Source organism: Paramormyrops kingsleyae, chromosome 22 (genome assembly GCF_048594095.1).
Source record: "Paramormyrops kingsleyae isolate MSU_618 chromosome 22, PKINGS_0.4, whole genome shotgun sequence".
Lineage (NCBI taxonomy): Eukaryota > Metazoa > Chordata > Actinopteri > Osteoglossiformes > Mormyridae > Paramormyrops > Paramormyrops kingsleyae.
This window is the reverse complement of record NC_132818.1, coordinates 2,755,184-2,775,105: the sequence shown is the minus strand read 5'-3', so window position 1 is coordinate 2,775,105 and position 19,922 is coordinate 2,755,184. Positions and strand designations below refer to the sequence as shown.

At 47.8% G+C, this 19,922-nt stretch overlaps 1 protein-coding gene across 1 annotated transcript; it reads right to left on the bottom strand.

Annotated features, from left to right (window-relative positions):
- Window positions 1-355: 355 nt before the first annotated feature.
- LOC140581582 (receptor tyrosine-protein kinase erbB-2-like) lies at window positions 356-19,556 on the bottom strand. The gene is made up of 16 exons (XM_072704590.1): window positions 19,235-19,556; window positions 7,810-7,970; window positions 7,395-7,563; window positions 6,976-7,116; window positions 6,786-6,854; window positions 6,540-6,655; window positions 6,177-6,318; window positions 5,711-5,839; window positions 5,511-5,634; window positions 5,147-5,151; window positions 3,750-3,821; window positions 3,563-3,653; window positions 3,247-3,458; window positions 3,021-3,153; window positions 2,686-2,776; window positions 356-2,592 (listed from the first exon to the last, which is right to left on the bottom strand). The coding sequence occupies exons 1-16, from the start codon at window positions 19,305-19,307 to the stop codon at window positions 2,434-2,436; spliced, it is 1,887 nt and encodes a 628-aa protein (XP_072560691.1). The 5' UTR covers window positions 19,308-19,556; the 3' UTR covers window positions 356-2,433.
- Between the last annotated feature and the right edge of the window lie 366 nt (window positions 19,557-19,922).

Genomic DNA, 19,922 nt, shown 5'->3' with positions numbered 1-19,922 from the left:
GACACTTTCATTTATATACCACTAATGAAGACTTTAGAGTTCATTTTTAAGAATGAGGATGTTTGCAATCACATTGTGTCATCCAGTGAGAGAGATTGCTACCATGATTTTTGTGATGGAAACTACTACAAGAAGCACCCACTATATTCTCGATATAAGAATGCGCTGCAAATTCAACTTTATTATGATGATTTTGAAATGGGAAATCCTTTGGGATCTAAACTAGGGATTCATAAACTTGGATGTTTATATTTTACACTCAGAAACCTCCCACCAAACCTGAATTCTTCTTTGATGAATATTCATCTCATTTCCTTGTTTCACTCACAAGATGTGAAAAAGTATACGATCGACGCAATATTAAGCCCCTTTATTAAAGATATAAAAATGTTGGAAAGCGATGGAATGAAAGTGTCATTCTCTGAGCAACCTATTTATGGCACTATTTCACAGATTACAGGAGACAATTTGGGGTTAAATGGTATTCTTGGCTATGTGGAATCATTCAGTGCTAGCTATTACTGCAGAAGGTGTCTTACAGACAAAGTCACTGCTCAGACAGTGTTCAGTTCGGATGATCCACGTGTTATTTTGCGGACCCAAGAAACAAATGAACAGCATTATAGCATCATTAATCAGAATGCTGGAGAAGGTTCATGCTATGGAATCAAACGAAACAGCATTCTCAATAGTTTGACTTATTTCAATGTGGCAGATAATTTCGTTTTTGACATTATGCATGATATCTTGGAGGGGGTGGGACAATATCAAATCAAACTGCTTTTTGAGTATTTGGGCCAAAACTTCATTTCAATGGAAAACATTCTTTTACGTGTTTATGCATTCAACTATGGCTATTTGGACAAAAAAAACAGACCAACTAAGATAACTCTTCATGGCAATAGTGTGGGACTCAGTGCCAGTCAAACAATGTGCCTTATTAAGAACATTCCACTCATATTTGGTGATGTTGTCCCAGAAGGAAACAGACACTGACATTTGGTGTTACTCCTGTTAAACATAATTAATATTGTGTTTTCTCCTGCAATTACAGATGGAATGACTATTTAAAGCATCTTATAGCAGAGCACCATTCTTTATTCACAAAGCTATACCCTCAAAATAATCTCATTCCAAAACACCACTTCATGATTCATTACCCAGAATGTATTCGCCAGATTGGTCCTTTGGTTCACGCATGGACTATGAGATATGAAGCCAAGCATAAATTTTTTAAATCCAGTGTAAAAAACTTCAAGAATCTGACAAAGTCCCTTGCACGAAAACACCAAGTAGCCATTGCTTATCACTGGGAATCATTGGCTATCAAAGGCATTGAATCTGGACCGGTTAAAACACAAACGCTGAATGAGACAGAAAACGGTCCATTGATTTCAGAGTATTTTCAGTTGGATATGTCCACTGAAATAAGTCAAACAAATTGGGTCAAATGTGTTGCCACTGAGTTTCGCACTGGTCTTATTGTTTGCACTGATGTAGTAGATGAGATGCCAGTGTTCTGTAAAGTTGTTCATATACTTTTGAGAAGTGAAGTATATTTTGTTGTGTCAAAGATGGAAGCAACATTTACTGAGCACCTTCATGCATATTGTATAACTGAACAAGACCTGCAGCTCTCTATAGTCAAACAGGTAGAATTGAGGCATTTTAAACCTTTTGACTTTCAAATGGCATATGGCAGTGACAACTTTTTTTATATCGTTACTGACTTGTATTTTTTAAGTCCAGGTATACATGCAGATGTGGATGATATGGATTTGTTGCACTGATAATTTTGTGAAAGTCTGAATAAAGGGCTTTTGTTACAATTTATTGTGTTTATTAAGTCATTAGTTCAATGTATCTGTGTTTATAGCACTAACATATATATATATATATATTATACATATATGATCTTAACTTCAGTTAACTAGTAACACTAAGGAGGACTAAAGCAGCACCTTAAGCAGTGTAAAAATGTTATACTTTTGGTGTAGGGTTGATAACACTTTATGGGTGTTATATAGGACAGCACTTTGGAAAGTGTTAAATCAACACTTTTGTGGTGGTTCCCATATGTACACTTGGAAAGTGTTAGATTTAACTCTAATAGTGTTAATTCTGATAATGGAAATTTGCTGTGTAGGTTCTGCCCAGCACCTTACATGCTGGGAATGGGAGAAGTTTAAGTTTCAGTCCTTCACACAATGCTTGAGCCCAGAACTCATTAACCAGAAGAACCTTTCAAGCAGGCAAACTGATACAACTAAGCATGATAAATTGTTTGAATTCATTTGGCTGCTTCCCAGGATCTTTTTAAGCACGGGTCCAAAATAAATAATGGCTGGCATATCTCCCTCTCCCATAAACTGGCTGCTCTTTGGGTAAAGCCGGTGCACGCGAGGTCGCAGCTGGCGGTGGCTGCACAGGTGCTCACTGCAGAGTGCAGTTGGTGCTGCAGGGCAGGCAGTGCCTGGTCTCGTTGGCGTATTTCCACACGGTCTGCTGCTCCACTTTCTCCCCGCTGGGACAATGTGACACACAGGTGTCGCCGTCCTGGAAGTGCAGGCACTGCCGGCACTGGTGTGCCCCCTGTTGGAAAGCAAAGGCATTGCCAGTGTTCCTGAACTTGCGAAGGTTCTGCTTCAGAGCCACTGAGAGAAGGCCGCCCCCCCCGAGTTTTACCTGCCCATGGCAGGAGGTTGAGCCGTTCATGGGGCGGCACTCCGGGTGACACAGGAGACACACGCTGCTGTCACTGTACTCCCGCTGAGACCTGAAGGGGACACAAGCTGTTACTACTTACCCACACTACTAGGGTTTGGCCAGTAGATGGCCTCGCGGCTAAGGAATCAGCCATTATGTGGTACTCTTTCCCCAGGGGAAGAAATGAGGGAACTATGTTGAATGCCAATGTATGTATCCAGGGAGGCCACACAACCCACACCAGCCTAGCCTCAAACGCAATGGTGCTCCACCTCTCTCCACTCCCAACAAGACCTCTGTCACTACTCTCTCACCCTTGCAGGATGTTGCACTCTTCCACACACTCCGTCCCACGCTGGAACATGAGGCAGGACACGCATTGGCCTGGTCCTGGCCCCCAGCAGCTCTCGTTAGCACACAAGGGGTGACACAGTTGCCCATCTGCCGCTGGAGGTCGCAAATCTTTGTGTTATGCTTAAATCTAGGTGTTGAGGGACTCATCCAATACCACTACTAGGATTCACAAGAGAAACTGCATACCACACTCCTCAGGGCTCCGGTTCTCTGTGAGGATGACCTGCTGCAGACCTGACCTCTTGGGGGGGTGCATTATCCTTTCCCACCGAATGGAGCTGGCGTGACAGAGGCGGCGGTTGCCATTCAACAGGACCAGGCCGCCGGTAATGCGACGCAGGGAGCGAAGGCCTAGAGACTCCACCTGCAGGTTCTGCACACCCAGCGACAGCACGCCCCTGTGGACAGGAGGAGGGGAGACAGAGGAGGTCACACGTCACAGCCAAAGAGGCATCTGAGCAAAGCCGGGCTGAAGCGGCACCTTGGGGCTGCAAGTCCGCACCTGTACAGCATCCTTCCTCTGATCACCGTCAGGTTCTGAAACACACTCAGGTCGGTCGAGTTTTCCGGCCAAGCCTCAATATACAGGTAGCCTGCTCACAAGAAAACCAAAAAGCACTCATGTTCAGTGCATGTTTACACTGCGTTAGGCTAACGAGGCCACGCGCTGAGCCGGGGGGGAGCAGCACCTGTGATCTCTTGCAGGCTCTTGAACACGTCGAGCTGCGCCGGCTCCAGGGCCGAGGTGTTGGTTCTCGGGTCTCTGGGGAGCGACGATGGATAGTTGGAGAAGAAATAGGTGTAAAGACCAACATTCTTCCACTATGGTGCTGGCAAAGTAGTATTGCAGATACATCATACATCCTAACCTCAAATAACCATGACACTTGACCTTTTCCCAGTTTCAGATATCTGAACTTCATCCTCCGTGACACAGAAAAGCGGCTGTAGTGGGGGTGCAGTTTGGGCGTGTGTGGAATGATCTTACCCCTTAACCCCCTGGGCCCTGAGGCCTTTTTTCCACTTTCGAGGTAGTCTGACATGCCTTGATATTTTAAAATATTTCACCTATCTAAAAAACATTTATCCCAAAGTGATACATTTGCTTTTATTCAGCACAAACTCAGCACCAATAATCTGAGACCTCTTAGAATGTTATTATTCTATTTTTTGTTAAAATCAACTTTAAACATATACTTTTCAAAAACCTATTTTCAGACATGCTGAGAAATTGTAAAAAATCACATTATAGACATTTCTAGGTAAGACTTTTGAGCTCTGAAGCTTATAGACACAGGGGTTGGCTACACACAGGTAAAAGTGACATTCAGAAATTTTATATGGTTTGATTACTAAAGTGTTAGAACTTTGGAGTGACACTCTTTTTCTCAAAGTCAGTGGTCTTCACAATGAATATTGATGAGATAGGTGTCCTCACACCTGTAGTAGTTTGCATACTGTCAATGGCCCATCAGTCTGGAATGTCACTGCACCCCACACCCATCACTTTGGAAAGGCAGTTTGAAACGCAAGAAAAGTAGCAACAATAAAATCCCTTTCACAGTTTATTGATAGATGGAATGAAAAATGAAAAACTGTGACTATATAAATATAGAAAGCGATAAATATGATGCAGTGACTATTATTGACGCTCTGGGGACGAGGGCATCATCGACCGCGTATCTTTCTCGTGTATTTCAGTTTATATCTCGCTGAAATCATTTTGTAGAATCATGAAAAAAACACTGACTAAATCCGTTATCTGTCTTCTTTTCAAAACTTCCATTGTCAGAAGTATTAAAGTTTTTAAAATTAGGTTAAATAGGCAAAAAAGCAAATCGTGTCACCTTTCTTGGTTTTACTTGCGTCGGGAGCGTTTAGGACCGCTCTCAGCGGAAGATCGCTATTCACGTTCTAAATACGCTGCGTTTGAATCGGCGACCACGTGATTGCAGGAACACAGGCTTAGCCCACTGAGCTATGAACACAGGTATGAGCTTCGCTGCTGAAAGTGGCAACACTGGCGCAAAGCTTCAGCGGCAGAGACGTATCCGTGTGCTATATTGTAGCCGATCAGTGTAAACACTACCCAGACATGTGCTCTTGTTTATTTCGGTCACAATGGGCGTATTCACATATTTCTTTACCCAATACTAACTGTCGGATTATCATGTTATTATCATGCGAATAGCGCGATTTGCAAGTGGGTGGGCGATCAGAGCCGCTTCGAGACGCAGACGCTTAAGTCAGTCACTCTTGTTCTTTCAATTCGTATCACGAAGCTGTAAAAATATATTTAGTTTCTACCTATATATATTTGAAAAGTAGACCGTCCAAGGTTTCTGAGAGTATTTTTAAAATGTGTATATGACAAAAACTCGCGGAGTTATTTAAACGGTTTTGCGAAATTTCTGTCAGATCCCGCCGGCGGGATCGCCGGTCCCAAGGGGTTAAAGGTCTCAGGGAGGAAGGCCAGGCTGCCAAAGATCTTCTTGCAGCCAGAGAAAAGGGCGATGTTGGAGGAGGTCACGGCATGCACACCTTGGAGGTCTCCCATGCCTAGACCATAACAGACTGAGATAGGGAGACGGCATGAAACATCAGGAGACTGGTGAAGCAAGCACACCTACTCCTGAATGTGCGTACGCACCTTTGGGACAGTCTCCGTCGCATGTCTCACACTTCTGGATCTCTGTGCCATTAGGGAATGTGACGACGACCTCCTGGTTGGCTTTGGGACACACCTTGGTGCAGGCCATCGGCATGGCTAGGTAGTTATCTACAATGAGGGGGGTGGGGGGGGGCATGCAGAATGAATCTTACTGTAGGTGACCTACTGAAAAAAGGGCTGGGGAAGGCGAAATTATGTTCCTAGGGGAGACGCAGAATGAGGCCCTGATTGATATATTTATACAGTGAGTGTGATATATACAGTGAGAATAAAAGGGACAGTCGTAGTACAGGAGGCAGTGAAAGGTAAACAGCTAGAGGAAAACAGCCCAGGAGAAAAAAAGAAGGAGTGGAGGATGTGGGCGAGCTGGGAGCAGCGTGCAGTGAGGAGCACAGACTCACCAGGACACTCTCTGAGCAGCGTGCAATGAGGAGCACAGACTCACCAGGACACTCTCTGACACATGTGGCGCCCAGGCTGTACTTCCTGTTCTTGTTGGGTTTGGACTGATAGGTTATTGGGTCATAGATGATGGGGGGTGGGCAGTTTTCTCTACACGTTCCACTGTCATTGAAGTGACGGCATGCCTAAACAGGAGGGTGAATGTTTGTGGGGAGGAGGGGGGAACAGCATCAGGAAAGAGATGGTTTGCGACCACATGAGCACTTAAGATTTCCTTTTAAAAAGGGTACAAGCTCCTAAACCTGAGAGCACACCATGTGCATCTGTGAGACCATATATGCATGTTCACCTGTATTTCTGTGTTTGCCCCCCCCCCCCCCCCCATCTGCCCCAAGATGGGACGTACCAGGCAGTCGGTGTCCTTGGGCCCGATGCAGCCGACGGCACACTGCTTATGACAGCAGTCATTGGACTTTGGACCCTTACAGCGGAGGCACCCGGAAGCACACTGGATGTGGGTCACTGTGAGATGGAAGGGGAGGGAGCTGAGGGGCAGTTCTGATGGCTTGGAGAAAAACACACACCAAGGCAAAGATGTGCTGATCCAGCAAGGCTGAGTGACGGATGAGGCTTGTGTGGTCACATGACTCACGGCTCTGACAATCCTGGGCCGTCGATCCCCAGCAGGCCTGGTTCTTACAAGCCGGATGGCAGCTCCGACCTGGTAAGACGAAACAGACAGATGGTCACCAGGAAGTCCCTGGAGATGGTGTGTCAAACACAGGTTGGCAGATGGAGCTCAATTTAAAAGGAGGTCTCTGACCCCTCCGGTGGGCACTCACAAAGGGCTGGACGCTTCTGCACCTCCACTAGGTTCTTGTATGTGTTCTGTTCATCCAGAGTATCATTCCACAGGATCTTTCTTGCGTCTGGGAAGCAGAGCCGGGGGTTGTCGTAAATGTAGACCCCCCCCAGGAGGATTTCTGTTTGAACAACAGGGAGCAGTAAGGCATCATGTACACTGAAGCCGCATCACCCAATCAGAATGAATTTTACATTTATATAGTAGTCTTCGTCCAATCGGCTGTGGGGTAGCAACACAGCCTGACTGACCGGTCCATAGTTAACCATAAACTGGCACACAATGGTTGAACATCTCCATCTGCCCTCATCTGGCATTCTCTCCCTCCCTCTTACATGCCCTGCGGCAACCATTCCTTCCTTTGTTCCTTCCCCCATTACTCTCTTTCGCACCCCCCACCTGTCAGGCTTCGTAAGCGCAGCTCGCTCAGTCCACCATTATCCTTCACGGCCAGAGCGTAGCTCGAGTTGTAGAGCTGGCTGCCACGGATGATGCGGAGGCTGTCCAGGGGCACCAAGGGCACCGAGACGTTGGCGATCAGGACGTAGCCCTGTACCTCTACGATGCCCTGTAGGTGCCCGGGGTGGGGGGTGCACAGCAAAGCAGAGGAGAGGGAAAAGCTTATATTTAGAACGACATCACACAGCTGATGTTTTTATCAAGATGTATTTACGTTTTTGCAGCTGGGCTACTGGCAACCCGCAGGTTACAGGCCACATTCTAACATCGTTTACAGATTGACAGTATGACCTGTCGTGTCACAGCAGCTGATAAAGCGGAAGCTGACACCATGGTAACGCCAGCTGATACCAACCTGAAGGAAGCTGAGGTCCAGTGCCCCCTGCAGGTGCGTGATCTCCAGATTGCCATGCACGACCTGGCTCCCGGTGTACATCAGCCGCAGCATCTCATACTGGTTTTCAGGACTTGACAGCAGCGCCAACTTCATGTCTGTGCCGAGGCATACTGGGAGATCTGGGGAGAGGGGCTTGGTTTAACGCTCCCAGTTAAACTGACAGAACAGCCTTTGCAGGCTTAAGATAACTACAGTGCCATCTTAGTTCCAGTCTAGCGCCAGCTTCACCTTAAGGGTGAAGATCTGGACCTGATTAAATTTTGAGACAAATCACATCAAAATTGCAGCAACAGTGCATAGTGAGAGCAGAAGGATGATGTGACTTCAGGCTTCTCTGTGTGAACAGGACCAATCTATTTGTCATTATTTCTGTATTTATTGTATTTGAATTTTGATGGATCTTATTACCACTTGACAAAACATTATATGGATGAAAATCTATACCTGAAAATGTACACTTGACCAGACCCAAAATCATCTTAAAATTGAAAAATTGGAACTACAAGACAGAGCAGCCAAAACGGAGCCTGCAGCTGCCATTTTGTGATCACAGCCATCTGGCATCTAAACTTGTTCTGAGGATCTTTTTGCAAGGAATATTGTACAGTTCTGTGATTGTAACACTGTATGACGTTATTTTTCATCACTAGCCTCACTGTTCAGCGAATTGGTAGCCGGTCAGCTACTGCGGGAGAATTTAATCATCTGAGGGAGAATGTGTAAAGTATGCTTGAATTAATATTTTCTTCAGAGTGTGATGGTTTCCTTCGCTGATTTAAAAAAAATATTGTGCTATTGTCGGGTTAATTAATCATGTTATCTAGCCCTTGTTCAGTCCACTCTAGTCAGTGGTGTCACATGAATTAACAGGCACAGATCTAGTGAACCTAATTACATTAAGACAAGTCACATCAAATGCTCCAGGGTTGTCACATAAAAGGCTTTACCATACAATTGGTTTGCACCTATATAGCCTGAATATTTTACAATTAACCTATACTGAAAAATAAAATGCTATGTCCAGTTTTAAACCATTAGGAGATGTGATTTGTTTTATATTTTCAAACTGTGTGATCTTGAGCTTGATGTAGTATTTCACAGGCAATTAACATTAAACTAAAGCACAATTTTGTAGCGCTGATAGAGCATTGAGCTAACAACACAAAGCTCATAGGTTCAAATCCCAAAGAACATAAACTGCATCCCTTCCCATTACTATGGGTCCCTTTGCATAAAAGCAAAGGTCTGTCTATACCAATAATGCATCTGTTATAGTGTTTATTGTCATGTCACGTGAAATGTTGGTCACATTGCAAATGAGAAATAAATACAAAATAAACATTTTGACATAGAAATGAATAACTGTCACTTTAAGACATTTCAGAAAAACAGCCAGAATCAGAGCATTCAGGCAAAACATTTATTAGCTTTCAGCTTTTCTAGCTGATCCATCTAGAAATTGAACTGGCTGGTGAGTGCATGAGGAGTATGGATCAGATGGGTGGAGCAGGTGACAGGGCTGTCCAGGGAACACAATGCTGCCACCCCCCTTGAAGTTTCTAATCTCACATCCATACCACACTACATAAACATCACTTAAGAGCAGTTGTGGTGTACAGCACCAGCCCAGCCTTGGCATCAATGCATGCTGTTACCTGGCACGTTGGTACAAGAAGTATCCACAGTGGGTATGAACCAGCCCTTAATGCTATCCTCTGTGCCAGATGCATCAGATCTATCACACATTTACAAGGAATCCTCCTTTCTTATAAACGATGGACGTTGCGGGTGCAAGTCAAGGAGAGACCCAGCTTTGTGTCTGTAAATACATTAGACAGAGAAATGCAGCCTCAACTGCCTGACCACATTTTGTCCATGTTCAGTTGCAAATCCATGTATAGGTGTAGAGCAGTGTGTGATTCAGCGAGCTAAACCTCTGTGCTTGTGATTGGAAGGTCGCTGATTCAAGCCCAGCCTTGGCAGAACAGCCACATGTCTGCTGGCCCTTGAGCTCTACGGGCATCGCAGGTGGCTGACCCTTCACTGTCACACTCAGGCTAACACTCACTTGTGTATGTGACTCATGCAGAGCAAGATGGGTAGGTAATAGAGAAACTCCCCCAAAGATTAATAAAGTGTCGTTATTATATAATACGGCATTTTAACACATATCGCCGCAACAGGGAATTCCGTCCAGAGAGGAGCTGGAATCATGTGACCCGACTTTGACTTAGTGACCGAGTTTCAGCAGGAAATAGCAGCAGGAACCTGAAACAGACCCGGAAGGTGCGTGGATGAATGCACTAGACCTGGAGTCCCTGCCGAGACCGACACACACGCCGCGGGCCTCGGAAAATAGCTCTTCATAGGGTGCCCTCGGACGCCAGCAATAAGGGCTGCGCAAGGCCAAGAAAGTGGGAGGGAATGTGGGATGAGACCAGAGGTCAGGCTGAACCCAGAGCTGAGCGATGGGGGGCAGGAGGCTGCCTGCTTCTCAGCGCATGTGTCTGTCTGTCTGTTTGAGAGTGTGAATGTGTGTTTACAGGAAGTGCACAGGGGGGGGGGGCTTCTGCTTGCCTGAGGTCTTTCTTTTAGGATTCCCACCCCCCTCATCATCGCTGTGGCCCCCGGATTGATTACTCTCCTTTCGGGGTTGAAACAGAAGTACCAGTGATCATGCCCAATGTGACGTTAATGCATGCCGACCATTAGCAAGGATCTCATTACTTCTGTAGGCTTCCTGTTGACCCCCGGCTTGGCACTGGCATGATGCTTTCCGGAAACATACTTGTGTCCTCTCTTCCTCCTAGGATATAACTCTGCCTCATGTTTTTGAGGGACAGTAAGAGAAGTCGTGGGACATGGTGAACACCAGGTTCGGGGGGGGGGGGGGGGGGGGTTGCTGGATTATGCTGATCTCCCTTTATCCAGATGTCAGGGCTGCCTGCCACAGAGCTGATCTGCTCCGCGATCAGTAAACAAGTGTAAAAAGGAGTTAAGTGTAAAGGAGAATATATTGGGTGGCATCAGAGACTGCAGTCTGATTTGGGTTCGCGCCGACATTTCAGGGGGATTCAGATCATTAGATTTCTGTGTTACTGTCTTTGTTTTGTACTGAATGTTTGTATCTGTGCACTTTATGCACCTCACTGTAGCTGCAAGGATTTCTCTATGGGACCAATAGAGCATCTTATCTTATTCTAACCAGCCAGTCACCCTGGAACTAGCAAGGTGACATTAATGCAGCAGAGTGGGGGAGGCTCGTCATGGTTATGTTCCCCGGCCCCATGATGAGCAACCAGGGGCTGGTTAACTAATTAACCAGAGCACAGGGTGCCGGCAATAACACTTACTGCACTGGAGGGGGGGGGGGGGGGGTGGGGGGGAGGCTCCAGCAACTGATCAGCCAGATTTCATGAGTCTTAATGACCAATGCATTAATGCAGCCCCTACCACCCCAAACCCCCCCGAGATAGCAGGTCTGGTCACATTACAGATTCTCACTCCTCCACCAAGTCCAGCCCCCAAAACCTAAAGTGACCACAGTAATCCACAGCATCAGCCACTTTGGACTCAGTCATTGTTTTTAGAACGTTAAACTCTTTAGATATCTTTTCAACAAAGCACTGCTATTAAGGATATATATATCCATCCATCCATTATCTACCGCTTGTCCGAGGCTCGGGTCGCGGGGGCAGAAGCTTCAGGAGAGGCACCCAGACCTCCCTCTCCCCAGCCAACTCCACCAGCTCCTCGGGGGGGACACCGAGGCGTTCCCAGGCCAGCCGAGAGATATAATCCCTCCAGCGAGTCCTGGGCCTGCCCCGGGGCCTCCTCCCTGTAGGACACGCACGGAAAACCTCTCCGGGTAGCCGCCCAGGAGGCATCCGCACCAGATGTCCAAACCACCTCAACTGGCTCCTTTCGACGTGAAGAAGCAGCGGTTCTACTCTGAGGCCCTCCCGGATATCCGAACTTCTCACCCTATCCCTAAGGGAGAGCCCAGACACCCTGCGGAGAAACCTCATTTCGGCCGCTTGTATTCGCGATCTCGTTCTTTCGGTCATTACCCATAGCTCATGACCATAGGTGAGGATAGGAACAAAGATGGACCAATAGATCGAGAGCTTGGCTTTTTGGCTCAGTTCTTTCTTAGCCACGACGGACCGGTTAAGCGCCTGCAGAACTGTAGACGCCGCTCCGATTCGCCTATCCAGCTCCCGATCTCGCCTACCCTCACTCGTGAACAAGACCCCGAGATACTTAAACTCCTCCACTTGAGGCAGTACGTCTTCCCCAACCCGAAGAGGGCAAACCACCCGTTTCCGGCTGAGAACCATGGTCTCGGACTTGGAGGTGCTAATCCTCATCCCTGCCGCTTCGCACTCGACTGCGAACCGCCCCAGTGCATGCCGGAGATCCCCAGCTGATGAAGCCAACAGGACGACATCGTCTGCAAAAAGCAGCGAGGCAATCCTGAGGTCACCAAACTGGACACCCTCGACACCTTGGCTGCGCCTAGAAATCCTGTCCATAAATATTATAAACAGGACCGATGACAAAGGGCAGCCCTGGCGGAGCCCAACACGCACCGGGAACACGTCCGACTTATTGCCGGCAATGCGGACCAAGCTTCTGCTCCGTTCGTACAGGGACCGGATCGCCCACAACAGCGGACCCCGGACCCCATACTCTCGAAGCACCCCCCACAGAGCACCTCGGGGAACCCGGTCGTAAGCCTTTTCCAAATTCACAAAACACATGTAGACTGGATAGGCAAACTCCCAGGCCCCCTCCAGCACCCTTGCAAGGGTATAAAGCTGGTCCAGTGTTCCACGACCAGGACGAAAACCGCATTGTTCCTCCTGAATCCGAGATTCGACTATCGATCTCACCCTCCTCTCCAGTACCCCGGAATAGACTTTCCCAGGGAGGCTGAGAAGTGTGATCCCCCTGTAGTTGGAACACACCCTCCGGTCCCCCTTCTTAAATAAGGGGACCACCACCCCGGTCTGCCAATCCAGCGGCACTGTTCCCGACCTCCACGCACTGTTGAGAAGGCGTGTCAGCCACGACAGCCCCACAACATCCAGAGCCTTCAGGTACTCAGGGCGAATCTCGTCCACCCCCGGGGCCCGGCCACCACGGAGCTGTTTAACCACCGTGGCCACCTCAGCCCCAGTGATGGGCAAGCCCCCCCCAGCACCCTCGGGCTCTGTGCCCTCAGATGTCTCAAAGGCAGTGTGCGTAGATGTATTTGAGGCAGGATTGAGGAGTTCCTCAAAGTACTCCTTCCACCTCCGGGTGATGTCCCCAGGTGAGGTCAACAGCCTCCCCCCCCCACTATAAATAGTAGGAACCAGGAGCTGCTTCCCCCTCCTGATACTCCGGATGGTTTGCCAGAACCTTTTTGAGGCCGACCGAAAGTCACTTTCCATGTCCTCACCGAACTCCTCCCACGCCCGGGTTTTTGCATCTGCGACCGCCCGAGCTGCGTTCCGCCTGGCCAGCCGGTACCCGTCAGCTGCCTCCAGAGACCCCCGGGCTAATAATTCCCGGTAAGCCTCCTTCTTCAGCTTCATGGCCCCCCTCACCTCTGGTGTCCACCATCGGGTACGGGGGTTACCGCCACGACCGGCACCGACCACCCTGCATCCACAGCTCCGTACGGCCGCTTCCACAATGGAGGTCCGGAACAGGGTCCATTCAGACTCAATGTCCCCAACCTCCCCCGGCATGCAGTTGGAATTCTGCCGGAGGCACGAGTTAAAGCTCCAGCGAACAGGAGCCTCTGCCAGACGTTCCCAGCATACCCTCACTATGCGCTTGGGTCTACCAGGTCTGACCTGCTTCCTCCCCTGCCACCTGAGCCAACTCATCACCAGGTGGTGATCAGTTGACAGCTCTGCCCCTCTCTTTACCCGAGTGTCCAAGACGGAAGGCCACAGGTCAGATGATATGATTATAAAATCGATCATCGACCTGTAGCCCCGGGCATGTTCGTACCATGTCCACTTATGGACACCCTTATGCTCGAACATGGTGTTCGTTATGGACAAACCATGCATTGCACAGAAGTCCAATAACAGAACACCACTCGGGTTCAGATCAGGGAGGCCGTTCCTCCCAATCACCCCCTTCCAGGTTACACTGTCATTGCCCACGTGAGCGTTGAAGTCCCCCAGCAAAACAACGGAATCCCCCCGCGGCACGCCAAATAGCATACCGCTAAGGGAATCCAAGAAGGCCGGGTACTCCGAACTGACATTCGGCGCATAAGCGCAGATGACAGTCAGAGACCTATCCCCGACCCGAAGGCGCAGAGAGACAGCCCTCTCGTTCACCGGGGTAAACTCCGTTGTTAATGCACCGAGCTGCGGGGCCACCAATAGCCCCACCCCAGCCCGGCGTCGCTCACCCGCCGCAACTCCAGAGTAAAAGAGCGTCCAGCCCCTCTCCAGGAGATTGGTTCCAGAACCCAAGCTATGCGTTGAGGTGAGCCCGACTATATCTAGCCGATACCTCTCAACCTCCCGCACAAGCTCAGGCTCCTTCCCCACCAGAGAGGTGACATTCCATGTCCCGAAAGCCAGTTTTGTCAGCCGGGGATCGGACCGCCAGGGCCTCCCTTGGCCGCCACCCGATCCACAAAGCTCCGAACCCCTGACATTCCCCCTGCGGGTGGTGGGCCCACCTGGGGACAGTCCCGCGTGCCTCTTTCGGGCTGTACCCGGCCGGGCCCCACGGGCCAAGGCCCGGCTGCCAGGCGCTCGCCTACGAGCCCCTCCCCCAGGCCTGGCTCCAGGGTGGGGCCCCGGTGACCCTAGTCCGGGCGAGGGCAACGGGACTTTGATATTTAACTTTTTCATGAGGTTCTTTTGGATTGCTCTTTGTCTGGCCCCTCCCCTGGGACCTTTTTGCCTTGGGAGACCCTACCAGGGGCTATTGCCCCGGACAACATAGCCCCCAGGTTCACGGAGGCACGCAAAACCCTCCACCACGATAAGGTGGCAATCCAAGGAGGAGGGATATATATATATATATATATATATAGATATATATTAAGGATATATATTTACACACACACATATATGGTGTGGCAAAGAGTATTTATCAAGCTGACTGTATACAGAAGCATTAGATGGATTTCTAGTCTTATCAATTAGGAAGCTTTAAATGTCCATTTTTATTTGGTAAATGACTGCACCTGACTGCACAACAGGGACAGCCTGTCTGCAGCTGAGCTGAGGTTATGTATGTAGATGTGACGCATATGAAGGCAGCACATGTAAACAGGGACATTGTGTTTCCTGTAAGGAGTAAGGACACACTGCTGCTGATGCCCCCCACGCCCCGCGGCACAGTCTGTAGTGAGGCAACCCCAGTGTGACCGGATCGGGGGGGGGGGTACCTGGGATTTCACACAAACACCTCTTTTCACTCTTTCTGTACGTCCCACTTTAACTCCCCACGGGTCTTTCTCGTGGCCTGACTTGGGGTGACACTTTCCAAAATGGACACAAAGGATGCCAAACAGTCAACACGCCTCCAACCGCCACACTGGCCAGAGAGGAGGAATAAGCAAGATTAGGGTTAGACGCCCAGAACAGCGCTGGCCCAGACGCGCGGCTCCCCTCGAGTCGGGAGGTGAAGGCAGGGGGACCAGGGAGACTGTGGCCAAACCCACACATACCCTGGGTCACAGAGAGGCTTACTGCCAATGCATTAGACCCAGACACAGGCAGGTGTGAGGAGCAGAGGAGCAAAGGGATCTGCTCGAAGCAAAAATATCCACTCAGAGCAAAGAGATCCTCTCGGAGTAGAGAGATCCATTCAGAGCAGTGAGATCCGTTCAGAGCAGTGAGATCCACTCGGAGCAGTGAGATCCATCAGAGCAGTGAGATCCGTTCAGAGCAGTGAGATCCGTTCAGAGCAGTGAGATCCACTCGGAGCAAAGCTCCCACCACACCTGTACCTGTGTGTGCCAGGCAGCCAGGCAGGAAGCTCAGGCAGCTCACGTACTGAAAACATGGCCAGATTTATCAACAACCACCTCCCCCACATACACAAACACACACTGTGTCCCGTTGTCCCACAACAAATGGAAGCCCTGCCCACAAAGCCCACAAAGGAACACACCTCCCCCCTAGCACCCCTCCTTCACACAAACCAGTATGGCAAACCCCCCCCCCCCCCAAACACTAAACGCGTACACGTGGGGGGAGCCCTGGGGTTAGAGCCCAGTCACGGCCCCATGGCCATGTTCAGTGCCGCTGGCAGCGTCGCAGGGACCTTTGGACTGTAAGTTGGCTGTGCTGAGTGCAATGATAAGAATGACAACAAGACTGTGTATTGTTCGTCAGAATGATAAACAGCAAGCTAAGAACCGGACTCCCCGACCTGCGAGGTGCAGTCAGAAACAGCCCTGCTTTGCCAACGGCTTTTTTTGTCCTGAGTCTAAACTGCATGATTTTTATTACCACTTAATCTACGTTACCGCAGCCGAGAACTCAATGTCTCGTCGCAGTATTATTGTCTTTTCCACTTTCAGTGTAATCTGACTCACCAGGTAGCACCGGGTAACCATCCAAAGCGTGATTAAGTGACTTGCTGTCTCTGAATTGCCCCTATTGTGTGAGTGTGTGTGTCCAATGATGGACTGGCCTGCAGCCCTGAGTGTCCCCTGCCATGTACCGTGTGCTGCCTGCAATATGCTCCCTATCATCAGGCACCAGGGGTCTGGGATGGTGTGAGGTTCTGCAGCTTCAGAAGGTTGTTGGTTTTAATCTCATGCTCAGCAAATCTGATCACATCTGCACTGAGCACCGATCTGTCTGGCTTTCTTTTTGTCCCACCAGAGCCCTGGGTGTCAATAAATCATGGACTGAGGATCACTAATTCACCAGAACACATGTCTAGTCACTTTGGAACAACCACGAAAACATAAGGAGAACATGCACGATGCACACAGAGACACATATAGCTGGAGCTCATTTATATCTGCAGGAAAACAAAGAAAAAATAAGCCCGTCCATAACCTTAAATTCACCTTGTGGAGACACTTAAACATCTAACCAAGAGAAGTTGACGCTTAAACCACAGAAAAGCCCTTGTCCACCTGCTGGCTATTTGGCAGGTTTACCTAAATGCGAAAAACCATGCATCTGATCTATGTATATCGTAATGTTAATAAACAAATTGCTACATTATGTATGGTTGCACGAATACGTTAAAAAAGCATACGTGTATTTATCAAATCACTACATTTAACTATACTAAGAGATGTCATGAGGGGGGAGAGTTATCAGGATTCTGTAATAGGTTTGGATCATAACCTGATTGGTCTGGGCTCTAGGCCTAATACGATATACACCAATGGGGCATAAAATCCCTAGCAACACCCCAGCTCATACCTGCATTCACCCATCTTCCAATATTCTACCAGTGTAGTTTTTTTAACACTATGCTGAAGGTAATTACGCTTTAAGCCCACTCATTTCATGATGGTCATCCAGTCAGGAAGCCACCGTGGATCCAGTGGGAAAGCACTGGATGATCTGAATTGACAAGGAAGTGATCACAAAGATTTAAGTCTGGGCAAGTCCCGCATTCAGCTTCCATTTAATCTCAAGTCATTTTTGGATTATGTCAGTCTCTAACTTAATCACCCTCACAGGTGCTTTGCATGCTATCGATAAAACACAACTAACAATTAAATACACCGGTAAGTATGGGATTCAAATGCTTATTTTGTGCATACAGAGCCACAGGAAAGGCTGTATTCTCTCTAGCGTCTCGACTGTCTATTGTGAATAAAAATGAAGTAAACCATTTAAATCCCTAAAGGTTACAGATAACAAACACAGCAAAAAATGTCAGCTCTAATGCTGTGTACCCTACATGCTTTGTCAATCATAAAAACCCAAAGTACTTTAACAGCTGACGTTATGGTGATACTGTTTGGAAGGAAACTCACAATCCGGAGCTGTAATGAGAAAAGGGGCAGAGATGCGATACCATGTCCATACCTGTGGAATTACGTAAATCTGTTTACCTTTTCAGTCAAAGTTTCTGTTCTTCCGCCAGATAATGTCAATGAGTATGACCATTTCTGATGGTCAGTAAATTGCAAAAAGTTGCAAATGGTCAGTAACCTATTTGTGTCGGTGAAATGTCCCATGTGGGAAATGGCTACTTCAGGGTGCAGACTTAGATCATCATCTTCTGGTCAGTTTGTCCGTCCTGAGATTTAAACTTTCCACCATGGGTGCTTGGGCATTTTGGGTTGCGGCCCCCAAGCTGTGGAATTCCCATCCCCAGAGCCTCTACTCCTCTTCCCATATTCAAAACTCAACTCAAGTCCCATCTCTTTTCTCTCTCCGCTACCCTGGTCATTGACTGTCAATTTGTCCATTCGTTTTCATCATGGTTTGAGTTAGTCTGCTGTATTTGTCATGTTATTAGTGATTATGTTGTATTTCTTCCATCTCTTATCTGTAATGATTACCTTTTTGTTTATTTACCATTCCTCTATAAAGTGTCCTTGGGTTGGTGAAAGACGCTATATAAATTAAACTTGCTGTTGTAGTTGTTGGAACATGTCATCATACGTTGCTCTCATGCAGAAATCTACCGTCAATTTAAATATTCTTTTGCAATATGTTGGTTTCGGACTAAATAGTGTCAGACATTCCGTACAGGTTTGGATCCTCCATCGTCACCTTACGTGACTCGCTAGTCCGCGGAAGGCAGGGGTCCATCTTGAAGTGCACAATCAGTCCTTGTTTTATTTTAATTTTTACACGATGTCTCCTTTATACGCTAACGTGTTTTTTAATTTTCAAATAACAAAATGGGGGAAAGCCCCATTCGTGGCGTGACTGAATTATTTGCATTACTTTATTATGTTATTTTCTTCCGATTTGTTCCCAGTCTTCTCGTAGAAGACCTGAGAAAATTGTCGTTTTTTCCTAATTCATTTACCACCGTCTATGGAAAAGTTGCACAAGGAAGACGCTTTCAGTTAGTAGGCTACGCTCTGTTGTGACTGTAGTTGTTTTTCTTGTTACTCTCCGTAAAAGTTGCAGAACAGGTTACAGTATAGCGACGTAAATAGCTACGTTTTTCCTCACTTTGTTACTAAGAGTTCATATTTAAAAATCACAATCTATACTTCCTCGTCACACTTCCAGAAAGAAAAGCCATGCATTTCTCAAACGTCACAATCGCCCGCATATTTCACACTTATTTGTTGATTAGTAAGTTTTGCCTGTTTGGTTAAATCCGATGCCAGTAACCATGAAACCTTTATTTTCCTGTGGGTCTGACTGGCGTTATTGGCTCTGACCGTCATAACTTTACACAGTGTTACTGATCGCCTTACCTTCCGTGGCCGGATCGCTCGCGGCTCCCACCAAAAGCACTGCTATCAGCAGGCAACTTCTCACCGCCTCCATAGATTCTTCTACAGCCGATCACTGCTTCACATTAACCGCAGTGTGCCCCTCCTGTCCGGCCCGTCCGCGACAATCACTGAACTTCAGCTCGTTGGAACGTCCGCAAGTGTATTTGCTGTTATCTGTTAGTTATTAACGAAGTACAGTCCGACCCAGATTTACCATGTCCCGATTGAAACTGTGAGATTGCTAGTAAAGATTGTCACCAAGGCCCGACCAGGGGAGTGGCGCTTCACTGTCCCGGCCCCGCCTCACTGAAGTCGCAAAGTCATTAAGTCTGGAATCTCTCTTTGACTCTATAGGTCCAAGTAACCAGCAATTCAAATATCTAAAACCTTTTTGAAACGATACTGTCAGTGTTATAATATCATGAAGTGAAAGGTCCAAAAGTGGGCACTCTGAAACCTTTTCACACATGACACATTATGTTGCTCGTCTTTGAAGTGTTTTTTTAACAAATGTTAGAGAAATAAGACGAACATATGCGCAAAACTGTCAGATTTAAAATAAAATTGGGTGAGATTTCGCATCGATCGTTTCTCGAACCACTTGCACTGTTCTGAGCAGCCAAGCACATGAAGAATGACCTCCATTCATGACGCCCCCCCCCCCCCC